This window comes from Oreochromis niloticus, linkage group LG8 (assembly GCF_001858045.2).
Source record: "Oreochromis niloticus isolate F11D_XX linkage group LG8, O_niloticus_UMD_NMBU, whole genome shotgun sequence".
Taxonomy (NCBI): Eukaryota; Metazoa; Chordata; class Actinopteri; order Cichliformes; family Cichlidae; genus Oreochromis; species Oreochromis niloticus.
The window spans coordinates 4,189,828-4,204,810 of NC_031973.2; the positions used below are offsets into that span (position 1 = coordinate 4,189,828).

Consider the following 14,983-nt stretch of genomic DNA (forward strand, 5'->3'; position numbering starts at 1 on the left):
GCATATAAATTCATCTTGTTATTTCTGATCTTTGGCCATTTTTTTCAGTTTTTTCTTCTCTAGCTGAAACTTCACAGTGAAAGCCTGAACAAATGAATGCGTATGAAAGGGTCCTGATGTATAAACGATATGAAACGTGGCCTTTCAAATTCAGGTCAGAAAACTACCAAGTTCGAAAGGGGGGATCAGTAAAGTCCACAAGTGAGGTAGCGACAGACTAGATAAACAAGTCCAACATGGAGGCCCCACCTTTCAACTTACGGGATCTGTTGCTAACATGTTGGTGCAGATACCACAGCACACCTTCAGGGGTCTGATGGAGTCCTTGACTCGACAGGTCTGAGCTGTTCTGGCAGCAAAAAGGACCTGGACAGCACTGTAATTGTGCAAATTGTTGACAAGTTTTGCATTTTTGATTAGATTTTTTTTCTGTTTCATTTTGAATGTTTGTTTGCTTTCAGTTGAGTTTCTTACCAGAGTAGGTGTGACTGTAGTTTGAGTCTTTTTAACTGGTGTAATATGTAGGGCAGAGGCAACGTTGATTATAGATAAAGTACAAAAAAAGAACTTTTTTCATCATGGGGAAGTCTGCAGACTTGACAGTTGTCCAGATGACGTGAATAAGCCACAGAAGGTCACTGCTGAAAAGGCTTGCTGTATTTGTCTTGGCCGCTGGGTCTTGAATTTCTCTGTGGATTTGTGATGCCTTTTGTTTTGAAGACCTTTTGTGTCTTCTTTCGGTTTGTGTCTCTCGTTTTGTTACAGTAGTGTTAATGTTTCTGTTTCCCTTGATTTATTATATCTTCCAGGGGTCTCTGTATTTTGTCTTGTAGTCCTACTTAAGTTATGTTCGTGTTGGGTTCTGTGTCTGTAGTGCCTTGTTTGCTCTAAGCTAAATATGGTTAGGTAGTTCCCTTTTGTGATCCTGTTCTGTTCGTCTAGTCTTGTCTCCGTCTCTGTGTTACGTCTCTGTCAGTCTCAGATGTTTGAGTCTGTGTCTTGGTTATTTCCAGTTTTATTTTGATGGTCTCTTGTGATTTCTATCTAGTTTGACTTCCCCGTCTTGTTATCTCTGATTTGTTCCAGCTGTGCTGCCTGCTGTTTCCGCTCCCCTCTTTACCTGGTGTGTATTTATTCTCCGAATCTCCTCTTGTCCTTTGTCACATCCTCCCTCAATGCTGTGTGCTCCTTTGTTCTGTCGTTTTCCCTAGACTCTTAGTTTTATATTCCTGGCTCCAGCCCTGCCCTATTTTTGTATTTTGGAAAGTCTTCAGCATTAAAGCTGCCTTTTTTCACATTCTGTCTCCTGAGTCGTGCATTTTAAGTCCATATCTTGTCTGCCACACAGTGCTTTAAGACAGTACTGAAGCTTATTAATAGAAAGTTGGGGATTACCAAAGGGAAAAGTGGAAGGACTCTAAGGAAAAGTTGAGTCAAGATCTATGTTAGAGCATCAGGAGCCACCACAATGTCCCATTAACTGATATCAAACCACCTCTGAATAAGAGCATAAGTGAGGAAAACAGTCCTCTTCAGATGAAGGTAAATTTTTCATTTTATTTAGTTCTGAAGTCTGGAGGAAGAGTGGAGCCAGACTGAATCCAAGGTGCTTGAAGTCCAGTGTAAATGTTCCACAATCTGTGAGGTTTTGGGACCATCTGTCATCTGCTGGTGTGGGTGTGTCCACTGTGTTTTTTAAGTCCAAAGTCAACACTGTGCCTAGGAAGATATTTTAGAGCACGACTAGAGCATAACTTGTCTGGCAGGATTTAGTACTTCCCTACATTGTCGAACTAGTAACAAATGGTTTGCTGACCATGTTGTCAGGCTGGACCTCATCTGTGGGATATTATCAGGAGGAAGATTAGAAACAGCCAACTCCAAAATACAGACATGCTCTTCATAAGTTCGACATTTCTATATTATATATCCATTTGATTGATTCTAATAACTTGATACCTGGATTTCAGATTTTTCTGACCTATAAACCATAATCATTCAAATTAAAGCAAAAAAGGGGCTTTACACAATACATGAGAAAATGTGAAAGTTTGCCTTTTTTAATTAAATTGTTAAATAAATAAGCTTTCCATGGTGTTTCTAATTCTTTGAGACGTACTAGTAAAGCACCTTCAGATGACTCTAGCTACATAAATGCCAGCATGTTCACAGGCTTACACCTTCTCTTTGTTAATCTTCTTCCTTACGCTCGGCTTCCCTTCAGAATTCATTAAACTTTCATCTAATCTAAATGAAAGTTGCCCCGACCTCATCGCACCGCAGCTCAGGTTTAACCGAGCGCATATTTGGTTAGTGTTTAAACTAATCTGAGACCTTTATTTGTCCAGAGGGAAGGCTCCAGAATCAACAAGATTAAAGCGGTTCCTCTCATCGTTACACGGTAATACATTTATCATTCATTAAGGATGAGCTGCCCGAGTCAAATAAATGAGGCGCCGACGCTCGTCGTGTATAAGAGGGTCACCTTTATTGTCACAAAAACACAACAGGAATGTACAAAAGCAGCAACCTTTTTCATTCGGTTGGTTTTTCTCACACGAAGCAGCAACTTTTAGCTTCCATACACAAAGTTGCGCGGTGTTTTTGCACTGTTTAGTTGGTCTTTAGTTATACTGACTTTGTAGTAGTTTATCATTCTTCTTCACGATTCACAAACAACACTTACCCCACACAGCAAGCACCACTCATCATTTAGTTGATATACAATATCGTTCATTTCTCTGAAGGTATAATAGTCGCGGTTTTTGTTTTCTTTTTTTTTCTCTGGGGGCTTTGCCATTTCGAACATAATACAAAAATCTATGTAACTGTACAATTTTTGTTTTACTCTATCATACACTCACAAGTATACACAGAATTTCTGACAAGAAAATGAGACCTCTGTTGACCCAGCGTGCAGATTTCCAGGAATGTATACAGTATGCATGCCATTTTGGAGAGTTTTTTCTTTTTTTTGAATTCCTTCTATAAAAATTTCACATAAAATCCATTTTGTTATATATTATCTGGGTTTATATACATGATTTGAACACCCACAAATGGTTTGAACAATCACACATTCATCAAGAAACCATCGATAAACAGTTTGAATTGTATAATCTGTGTAGTGTACGCTATTGGTTATAATAGAGGAAAACAGCTACAAAATGAGGGCATCCTATCAGAGAGGTGATTGTTTCATGTGCTTTCTATACATGTTCCTGCCTGCCGCGAGCATCTGGAGCCCCTCCTGGTCTCTACGATAAAATGTGTTAATGATTTGTTTCATGGTTAGCAGAAAAAATAAAGAAATCTTTAACGCAGAAAAATAAAAATTTACAGAATAAATGTGTTAAACGTGCATATGAATCCTCTTTTTCAAGTATAAAAATACAAAAAAAAGCTTGATTATATAAAACATAGATGACACTTTTTTTCTTTTTTACATGTTCTCTCCCAAACTTAAACTAAATGATTGTTAATATACATACAATATATCTGAAGTGGTTTAGGATATACTTTAACTGCGTGCTAGCTTTTAATGCTATTTCTGACACTACTAATACATTCCATAAATGTATTAACTATATACTAAAACGTCTGCTTGTAATTTACTGTGTGCCGGTGGTATAAATACACACTCAGTGTCAGATTTCCCTCCAGCAAGATGTCACACACCGCGTCGAGCACCGGGTGCGTGCAGGATTATTTATCTTGTCACTTTAGATTCGGTTTACATGAAACCTTTCGTCTCAGCTCGCTGCATTTCTGCGCTTTAATCCAAACTCAGCTTGTCACATTCATTAAAACTTTTATAACACACTGATTTGGGAACGGGTTAAACTCTGACAACATACGTGTTGCAGACAAAAGGTAAAGGTAACACGATTTGCTGTGTCCCAGTTTCACACTTTCACACACCTGCGAAGAGGAGATAGTTTATTTTAGTAATGATCATCATTTTCATCGTTTTATTCTCTTTTGCTGTTATTGAGCTTCATTTTTATGTAATTCTTTCAATTTACAGACAATAAATGCTGTATGTTGACATGCTTTCATCACACTGGGAGGATTTTTTGATTGGATTTGCAAATATTTTGCATTGTTTATTTTACAAATGGGAGTGAATGAGTGGGAGTGGCTAAAGTCACTGGGGGTGTGGCTTAGAAAAGGGGCGTGGTTAGAGAGGATAAAACTTGCATTGTGCATGACTAGTTAACTAGTAAAAGTTAAAAAATGTAGCAAAAGTTTGTATGTTGTGCATCATTTTGTAGCTAACTGTTGGTCTCATCGTGGACATTACAAGCCCCAGCTAGGCAACCAAATCTATCGCTCCCTTACTTAAAGCTCTGACATTTTTATGGTTCCGTTGCTGCGTTACTGCTCATCATATAAATTTCGGCATAGTCACAAATTTTAGGTTTTAATTGTCTTTTTTTTTGCCCTGTCTAGATGATCGATTTGACCCCAGGACCTTGTTGTTGTAAGCTAACAGCGCTAACCACCGCGTTGCTGTGCTGCCCATTACAATTATCATTATTATTCACATTTTACTGTTACCTGTTGAGCCTTCGATGACCAACCAGAGCCATAGAGCAGACGGCAACAAAGTGGAAAGGAAGACAGATGGCAGCCATGCTGACCTTTGCGGCTCTACAGTATTGTGATATAAAAAAGCTAGCTACACTCTGCACAGGCGAATGGCTGCTAGCGCACAGAAACTAAAGCTGTTGCTGCTAGCCATAGCCAAAGTCAGCTAAGTAATCTGATAATAAGCAGTGAGCAAAAGAGACACACATTCAAAATACTGTTAAATTAGTGAAGACCGAGATTTATTTTATTTATATAGAGTTTAACTCCAGCATTTAGACTGAGCTTTTCACTGTTTTTTTTACTTTTAGGCTGAACTTTTTTTTCCTTGTGTTTAAACATCTCATAAATTAGTCCCCAGTTCCCTTCCTAGTAAATTCATTATATACAGTTAAATAATAGGCAATTTGGTAACCCCACAACAAAAATAATGGTTTTAAAAAGGATCTTCTCAAGATGTATTCAGATATGAAAATATGTTATTCAGGCAGTTTGAGCCAAAGATGTTGATTAGCAAACAGTGGAATGACTTTGTTCTCTTTTTAAGATTTGTTTGTATATTTTTGTTCAAAAATCCCCCAAAGCAGCATTTTTTTAATGAGCATAAAAGTTCTTTTTTAAGGTAACTGAGCCGGTGCAAAGCTGGGACACAGCTATTGTGTTTAGCTGTTAGTTATGGTGAAAGATGGATTTGCGACATACATGTTAGAGGTGAAATCCTCACACTGCTTCACGACGCAGGTCTGGAGCCAATGGAAAAACCTCCAAATGTGCAGAATAAATTTTTACCCTTTTAATTTGGCTCCTTAATGTGAAAACGACCTCTACGGCAGCCGAGAGAGTCAGACAAATTACGCTAATGACAAAATGTCACACCTTCAAGGTCTGAGCTAGGATTTAGGAGTCCAAAACCAGAACGATCCGAGTACTCACTCCTCACGTTATTAGTCCAGCTGAGGCCTGAGAGACCTGAGAAGCAGACAGAGAATGAAAAAAGGCAAAGCAAGGAGAGAGAGGAGGAAGAAAGGAGACTGGCTCACGGACCAAAATGATGTGCGAAAAAGCAGCGAGGGGAAAACGTCAGCGAAACTGATGGTGATGTGGTGATGGTGATGATGATCGCCCAGATCAATGAGCGGCGTTTCTGCTGTAGCGGTGACAAAAGCTCAGCACTGCCCCAAAAAAGCAAGCAGAGAGGGAAGATTCGGGAGCAAAGGAAGAAAAAATTAGAATGGAAACGAGAAGCGGTGAAAGGGAAGGGAAAAAGAAAAAAAGACAAAAATCAAATTTTACAAACAGACAAATGTATTTCAAGTTTCTGTTAAATCATCCATGATTTATGATCTCCTCCCCCGCCCCTTCCCCCTCCTGCGCTACCACTACTTTCCGCTTCGATGTGATTGGCCGCCGGGGACGTCAGGTTTTTGGTGCATCGGCGTGACAGCCCTCGTGCTTGTGGGTAGACGAGAGAGAAGAGTGCGAAGCTGTCGCTGAGCTGCAGACGGGCAGAAATGATCACAGAGCTGCTGCTGTCAGAGACGAGGGACAGAAAATCTGCCCTTATTCAGCTCTTCTTCCTCTTCTGTGTGTGACGCAGTGACAGGAGGAAGAGGAGGAGGAGAGGAAAGAGGACAAGGACATGAGACAACAGGGACAGGCAGCGAGGAAACGGGAGTGGAAGGAGGATGAAAAGGAGACAAGGAGAGAAAACAAGAAGACAACAAATGATGAGGGGTGACAGGGAAAGGAGGAGTGAGATTATGACACAAGGAAACAAATGCATCAGACAAGAAGGACGGGGAGGAAGAAGACAGGATGAGCAGAGGAAACAGGAAAAGAAGCTAAAAAAGGAGAGGAGAATAAACTGCAAGGGTAGGAAACATTGAGAGGAGAAAAGGAGAGGTAACCAGGGATGAGGAAAGAGAAGAGGAAGAAAGAGATGCAAAAGGCAAGGAAAGAGGAAGAGGGAACACAAAAAAGGAAAGATGAGTAGTACAAAGGAGAGGAAACAAAAAGAAGGGCAAGATCAAATGAGGAAAGAGGGAGAGAAATCTAAAGGAAAAGGATAGAAAGGCAATAAGGAAGGAAACAAAAAGAAGTGATAAGGGAGAAAGGCATGAGGGAGATCAAGGACAAGAAGGGAAAGGAAGGAAAGGATAAGGAAAGATGGGAATGAGGCCGATGGAATAACAGGTTGAAATAGAAGGAGAAACGATGGAGGAAAAGGAAAGCAGAGAGAAAAATGGGAATGGGGATGGAAGGAGGAAGCAGAGGAAGAAAAGAGAGAAATGAGGAAATGAAAAATGAAGAAGATACGAAGGGGAGATAAGGAAAGAGGAGAAGAAATGGTAGGAGATAAGGAAGGGATGGATAAGGATAGGAACTACTGGAAGAAGAAAAAAGGGATGAAAGGAAACGTAATGAAGAGAGTAGAAAAACAAAACCATGAGGAAGCGAACAGTGGAAAAAGAAAAGGAGACAAGCAGAGGAGATGAGGAGAAGTAGACGAGGAAAGGAGCGTGATGTAGGAGGAAAGATAAGGTGTAGGAGAAGCGAATTTTCCTCTGACCGCAGCTCTGTATTAGCCGGGGCTCTGGGGTGTTCCTGAGAAAACATTTATGTTTCTGACCTGCTCTCACTTTAAACACCTCGCCTTCAGCAGCAGCCTCTGCAGCTCCTCTGTGTGCCAAATAAATAAACCAAGTGGAAAAACAACCAGCGGCTGGCCGTCCCCCGGCCCCCTCTGCTGCCACTGCTAATGAACAGCTCTGCACATGAGTGGGCTACAGATTTTCCCTCCCATTACACCTCCATGAGCCGCACACGGCCCGAAACGGTCTGTCCATCCAAATGTTCGGCTGGCCGAAAGACAAACAAGTTACGTTCAGGAAGATTAACGATGGAGATGGTTTACCGCACTGGGTGTGTAAAGAGAGATTTGATGCATGTGCCAAGAACGTCGTCCCGACTCCTGTTTACCTGATGGATGGGTACTCGGTGCGTACTTGAGGAGCAGCAAACTTAAAGGACTTCTGGTGTTTTCTAGAATTATCTCAACGTGTGGCCACAGACTGTATATAAAAGATGACGACCCACCAGATCTGAAAAGTCAAGCCTATTCAAAAGTACGTCAAATCTGCATTCTTTCAAATGGCCACCAGGGGGTGCGTAACCTGGCAGCAAGAAGAAGCTTGAGATAAATCTGCTTTCTCGGTTAATTTATGACTTCTTTAAACACCTAACTACGGTGGCCCTGGGAGGTCAAATGCAGTGCAACTGAAGAAAACACCAGCAAATAGAAAAACGCCACAAAAGCTCACAAAACGTAAATAATGTGCTGGAACAGGAGTAACATACAGCAAAACGACCGAAGGATTGCTCGTTTTGCTGTATGAAAAAGTGAAGCAACGTGTTTTAATTGTACAACTCATATAATACCGTAGATACGTGTTTGCCCTTAGCCTGTGTTTTCTGTGCTTTTACAGCGTATTTGTATTTGCTGGTATTTTCTTAGGCTGCACTGCATTTGACCTCTCAGAGCCACCGTACTTTCCTAAAGAGTTTCTGGAATTTCGAACGAATTTTTGAATGAATACACTGTGCTCCACTACACAAACCTGTAAACCCCCCCTTCTCCTCCTTGAAACTGGGTTTGCGTTGATTGGTATAACACAGTTATACACACCAAAAATAAGAGCTAAGTTGTGATAAACCACAATAATCCTTTAAGGCCCTGAATTGGGTGGGCAGTAATTCCTCTTTGAAAGAACAGATCAAAGAAAAATCAGTTTAGGCCAATAAAAGGCTGGTTGGATAAAGTGTGTGAGTGCTGGTATTGTCTGTAACCTTGTTGGAACAGGGTGTACAAAGGGGGAAGGATCCAACTCGACAACAGCTTAAGTTCAGCAATAAAAGAAAACTGTTTGTGGTGACAAGGTGCTGCCTGGAGCCCCGGGGGGGACACAGGTACATCTGAGGCGCTCTCGGGAACAAAAGGACGAGCAGAGACAGACGCACCGCCCAGGCTCCGGAGGGGATTTTTAAAAGTGTACCGCCTCCTCCACGCAGCACAGCAGCTTCTCCGTCAAACTGAGGAATGCTAAACAGCAGCCGTTACCACAAGAAAACCAAAACAGTGAAGCAAAAGAGTAAATCCAGTCATGAAGAGATCAAATATGTTGCATCGCTTCACATTATTTTGGCAGATCCCGATGCCTGACACTCTGAATCTAAAAGCATTCGTCTGCCCGGAGCAACATCACCCCAGTTCAGCTGATGGAGACGCAGGCATCTTGTGAAGTTTACCCACCTACAGTGGCAGTGCAGCAAAAACAGAAGCAGCGTGGGGAGGAAAACAGATACAGTGCTTTAACTTTACTCCCTTTCACCTTCATAACTTTACCTCCAAACAGCAGATCCTTCAGACTACCTAAAACTGCAGAAATGGACACTTCATCTTCAAACTGCTCTTTCAACTGTCTTGTTCTTTTTAATTTTCAAAAGAATAAGCCTTATTTTACAACTGCAGCTTATGGGGAATTGGTTCCATCTGTCTGAATACTATTAACACTCATCACATTAACATGTAAGCCAATATAATAAAATATAGACTTTAATAGATTGAACTATGTGATTTAAGCATCGGCTCACTTTTCAAAAGACATGATCACAGCTACGGAGAGCTGCTAAGCTAGTTAGGTCGGCTACAGTTTGATTCATCTGGATGTCTTTATTTTGCTGTTTTATTTTCTTTAATGTGCAAAAAATTCCATATTTGCCAAATACTCTCTAACTTATAATGTGGCTTTGAAATCATGTAAATTGCACAGTGTCTGGCCAAAAAAAAAATCACTACTTGGTTGCAGGGCATTGTGGGTGGGAGCCCACCATTGGATTAGGGGTCTGACTCAGTAATGTGTGAGGTATCCTGCCCTGAATGACCAGGTTTGTCTTCCCTGATGGCATGGGTTTATCCAAGATGATTCCTCAGCCTCAGATTGTTAAAAGAGTGGTTCAGGGAAAATGAGACATCATTTCCACACATGGATCGGACACCACAGAGTCCAAACCTGAACCCCACTGAGAATCTTTGGGATGTGCTGGAGAAGGCTTTACACAGCGGTCTGACTCTCCCATCAGTAACAAAAAAAGACAGCAGCCCAGAAATAAATGTGACATTGCATAAGCTTACTGCAACGATGCCACAGTGAATGTGTGCCAGAGCTAACGGTGGCCAATGAAATATCAGTGTGTGACCTTTTTTTGGACCGGTGGTGTATAAGCTTGAAATAAACCACAGTTACATGCTTCAGTTCTTCTTCGTTACTGTTACTGAATCATATCTGTACATAATCACTTCTGCTGGGGAAGCAGTAACAGGATGTAAAGTCAGCTTTATGAGCTTGTGAACGGCCCCCTAACGGGCATCATCATCGGCTGCGTGTAGGGGGGATAAACGGCTGGCCACACTTTGTCAGTGGTGGCCGAGGCCCTGCTGAGGTTAGCCCTTTTTCATCTTGATACCAAATATAGTATCATGCACGTCCACCAATAAAAGACTCGTGCTGCTGCTGCTGCTAAATACCTGGCTGCAGCAAAAAAAGAAAAACACCGGAAAGCTGGAACCACTGATGTCAGCAGGTATGGAGCTGCTACTGCAGGAGTTCCCTGCCATTTACCTAAAGAATGAGTGAAAGCAGCAGCAGTGAGAGATTTTTTGGTAAGAAGCAGAGCTGAACCTCTGGTTTTGTTCATTTGTCATAAGGCAGACTTCGCTCCAGGTCACTGATCCTGAAGGAAAAGAAGCGTTTGTCGAGTGGTGGCAGAAAGAGCGATGGCGACTAAAGTCCACAGACAACAAAGTTCAAATTTAGCTCCTACGTTCTGGCTTTCACCGCCTTTTTTGTAGATTTCTGCAGATTTGAAACACTATTTTGACCCATTTTCATTTAATTTAAAGTAGAGCAGAAGCCAAAAGGAGCGAGGCAGTCAATGAGTTTGGAACAGCATCTTTGTCCCTCAACAGGAAGAAGATAAAACATTAACATTCCTGTGAGGTGGTTTTAAATTCCAGCTCCTAGCTCCAGTGAGTAAACTCGCTGCTGCCTCCCCCAATTGTGTATTCTTTGCTCTTCACTGCCTCCCTTCTCTTTACATTAACTCGTTTACACGAGGCTTCATTTGGCCTCATGATTGTATGTACAGTACAGGCTGACATTTATATGCTTTTTTACATCTCCTGACACGGATGAGCCACGCTGTTATCCCAGCGTTCCCATTACAAGTGAGGCTCTACAGTTAATTTAGCCGATGCGATAAGAGAACATGTTTGTGCATAATATTAACAGCACGTTCGATGACATTATCTCAGCCGTGCGTTCGCTCCGGCCTGCGTAATAGAAAAATTACAGTACATTATTTGACCATTTGCTTTCAGGCTGTGTGGTTATAAAATCATGAATTTTTAAAAAGCAATAAGGGAAATGAGGTGCAAAAAAAAAGGGAGTTAATATTCAGACCAGTACAAGATGGCACCGGAGCTGAATACTAATCCTCACGGCCTCTTTGTGGACGAGCGCCCAGATGGCATCGCATGTCAACTGGAGGTCAGCCATGTTGGCCGCATGTGAACGGCTGTTACTGCTAATATGAGGCATTGTTAAAGACACTGGCCTGCTCGCATACATGAAAGCAAAGTCTCTAAAAACATCTGGGCTCATGTGGAGGAGCTGCTTTGAGTTAATGACGGCTGTCTCATGGAAAAATCATTAATCAAAACGCAGCGTTGACACATGAGAGGATGATTGACAGTGACCCGCTGCCTGCCTGACTGAGAGACACCAGCTGGATGCGTTTTTATTTTCTTTGTCAGTATTTACTCAAAGAGGATCGTAGCCAAGGATGGGTCAAGGCTGTTACGCTCAGCAGGTCAGGGGCAGCCCGGAGCGCCTGCAGGAGCAGATAAGAGCGAGTGGAGCTCCGCGGCAAAAGGGCCGTGCTTCAGGGTTCATCGGCCAACTTTAACCTCCCGTTTGCACAGACACGCTCAGGAGGAGGCGACGTGTTTTACACCGAGCTGCTGATTTACTCACCGATTTCTCTCTTTGTACTGTGCTGGTGCACGGCGACATAGCGGATGGGAATTTGTGGCAGATTCAGAATCAGCTGTGAAAGGCGTGCTAGCGTACGCGGCATTTTTATTTATTCAAGATGCCTGGATTAGCTTAGAAGCATCTTTCTGTGTAAGAGTGATTAAACTGGAGGTTTAATTTGCCAACAAACATCGTGCTTAAGTAGTTTGGAATTGTACAAGGCCATCACAGCACTTTAATAATGAAACACTGCAGAAGTCCATAAAAAATTTGTAAGGTTTACTTTTTAGTCTTTCTGCAACCAGGAACTCACAAAAAATCTACTTTATCTGCATTTTCTACAGATAACTCCTGAATGTGTGAGCTGTAAATTGTCCCAGTTCTGCTATTTCTACATACTCCAAGTTTTCCCCATCTTGAATATTGGCTTTTCATGCCTCCTTTTCTTAGTCAAGTTGCTTGTTAAGGATATTTGAGGGAACCAAGACAGGTTTTAAGTTTGTCTTGCGGACAGGAAGGTCATGGTTGTGTTTGTGGTAAGAAAGAAGTGTTAGAGAGTTTTTTAAAGCAACTAAATGCCTGGTTTTGTAATTCAAGCACAACTGGAGGTAAAACAGAATAATTCACCTGTTTATCAAGGTCAAAGCAACAGCAAACAAAAAGGTTCAACCAAATTATCAACTGGGAAAACAATCTGCAGCTTAATGAACTGAAAATGACAACTCCTGCTCTGTTTTACAGCTGACAGTTGGTTGCTTCTGTATATCTAGTTCATCTCCAGTTAGTGTTCGCCTCTGTCGCTTGCTTCAAAGTTAAGAAAAGTTTAACTCGTTATACGACCACGCCTCGCCGCCGGACATTGATAAAAGTGGCTGATATTCCACCCCACTTCCTTTAGTGTCAGTGGTAATTAAAATGACAGATGGTTACTGGGTCACATGACCAATAGAACCACAGGCAGTATAAAAGATGGACCGAACGCTCAGGTCTGATAAGTGAAGCCAACATGAAAGACCTGCATTCTTTTAACGGCCAGCAGGGGGAGACTCATCTTTGATAGGAGACTATGGGACATCAGCCTTTTGATCTCGGTAAACACTTTGAGATCATTAAATCATCATTTCAGGTTTAGTTAAATAAAGATGAAGGCTGTTTTGTAAATAATTTTGTAAATTATGGTCATTATTAGAGTCAGAAAGCAGGATTATATAGAAGGTGTTGATTGGCTACTGAGTTGTCACATCTGGTTTTAAAATGCCAAGATTGACAGCGGTGAAAAATTAACCTCGAGGCTTCAAAACAGGACTTCTAACTGATGCGTGTCCATCTTTTATATACCGTCTATAGATAGAAGCTAACGGGAAAGTCCGAATTTTAAGTTGAATTTTTAGACGTTGAAATGAAAATAACTTTTAGAGAACTTGACATTAGGTCAAAAGTTTTTCTTGAAACTGTCCTTGTACCCCGTTTTATATTCAGATCAATGATTGGAAATAATTTATCTGAAGTTCACTAGCAGGACACCGCACACCCCTCCATCACAGCTCTGCCATCCAATTCTGGTTCCTTTCCCTCTGTAAAGTCCCCACACTGTCTTGAATTTGCTGAGGTTTGGTTTCTGACCTGGCCCCATCTGCCTTGGGCAAAGGATTCCCACACCACCTATTCAAAGTCACGGTCGCTTCTACCAGTTTTACAACTGCTACAGTTTTCAAAATGTGCAAAACGCTCAATCACTGCTTCCAGGGGAAGGTGGCTTTCTTTGGGGATCTGTTGCCCGTGATCCTCAGTAAGGTCTTCCCCAGTTGCAGCCTGTTGGCTCGCTGCTTCTCGTTCAGCTCATCTTCATTATCTGTTGGGGTTGTGGTCCTTGCTTCCATTCTTTCCATCTATTCATCTTTGTTTTTACATCGCTGCTACTGGTGCTACTATAACTCTGCTCACTGCAGATATTAAATTGAAACCTGCACACCATCTTCAGCTGACCTTGCACCTTGTGGTTAGTGCTTGGTGTCTTGCAAAATAATCATAGCATCCTGGCTTTAAAAAGGCAAGTAAGCTAGCTTTATGGACTGGCCTAGGGGCTGGAATGTGAACCCTTCAGGTTTTTCAGCGCCTGCTGCACCCCTGCCTGTTGACCTTGAGGTCTAATGATGGGTAATAGAAAAAGAGCAGCATGTGGTAATTACTGGATGAACAGACTGAGAGATGAGGAGGATTCAGTGAGAGAAACATGGCTGGATCAGGGTGAAATATCATCTCTGTGACTCTGAGATATGAAGTCTTTCCGTGGCATTACTGAAGCTTATTTCACACAACGGAGGCAGAGGATGTATCGGAATAGATCTATCATAATAAAGCTAGTTTAGTCAGTCACAAGCACCGAGACCTTCCTCAGGAAATCAAAACATCGACGTACTCGCACGACAAAAACTTGACCTCTAAGCAAGCTAGGTTAGATCCAGTAACTCAAAACACACATCAAGAACTGGTAAAAAACCAAGGGTTCTGTAGATATTCTCCCCCACTGGTTTGTGTTTGATCTCGTGTCGTCTGCCGGTCAGGCCTATACAGTTTTCATCTCGCAGAAGTCACCGGGGAAGGGAGCGGGACTTCCTTTGAAGTGACAGCAGAGAGGAGAGGCAGAGGCAGACGAAGCATCAGAGGTGGACTTTTTAGAAGTGGAATACCTGCTGCTGACCCTGGACTTTGGGGATCTCCTCTTTTTGCCTGCGGGTTTTGGGCCTCTCCAGGCTGCCTTGCTGGAGGTGTTTGAGCCGGGCGGCGACGGTGGGTCCCTTCGTCGGGCCGGGAGAGTTACTGCTGTTCTGTGGGAGCCAAGAGAGAGAGAGAGCACCGTCATTTTAATTTAACTTATTTCAGCTTGTGTTCATGTTGAACCAGCCAAGTGTTGGCATGAAATCAGACACAGCCTCTCTATACTGTAATAGTTTGTGACTGTGATCTGCAAACCCTCCAAATGAAAACACGACACATGCTGAAAGTGTACTCATTTTTTTGGCCATGTGTTGTAGATTATATTTTGTTGTTTTTGAATAGCTGCTAAACTGCTAAACTGCTTTAAGACGATAGCAGTAAGCTAGCTACTCAGCTAACCGCCAAAGTATGCAGAGGAGCATCTTTGAGCACACAAATATTGAACCTTGAAGCAGAAGACCAGACGCCACTGCTGTCAGCTAACGTCTTGAGACTGAGGCCGCATTTCATGTTTTCTCACTGAAATTGGGCAAAAGAAGATTTAGAAAAATGTTTCCTGGTCTGAGGCGTCTTCTGCTGTAGCA

The 14,983-nt window shown here is 42.1% G+C and overlaps 1 protein-coding gene across 1 annotated transcript in view; it reads right to left on the reverse strand.

Annotated features, from left to right (window-relative positions):
* Positions 1 to 2,466: 2,466 nt before the first annotated feature.
* The window catches only part of LOC100694955 (SRC kinase signaling inhibitor 1), a 138,236-nt gene continuing 125,719 nt past the window's right edge, over positions 2,467 to 14,983 (reverse strand). Inside the window, 1 exon segment of the mRNA XM_025909674.1 lies at positions 2,467 to 14,509. Within this exon segment, the coding sequence (XP_025765459.1) occupies positions 14,357 to 14,509 (153 nt within the window). The 3' untranslated portion in view covers positions 2,467 to 14,356.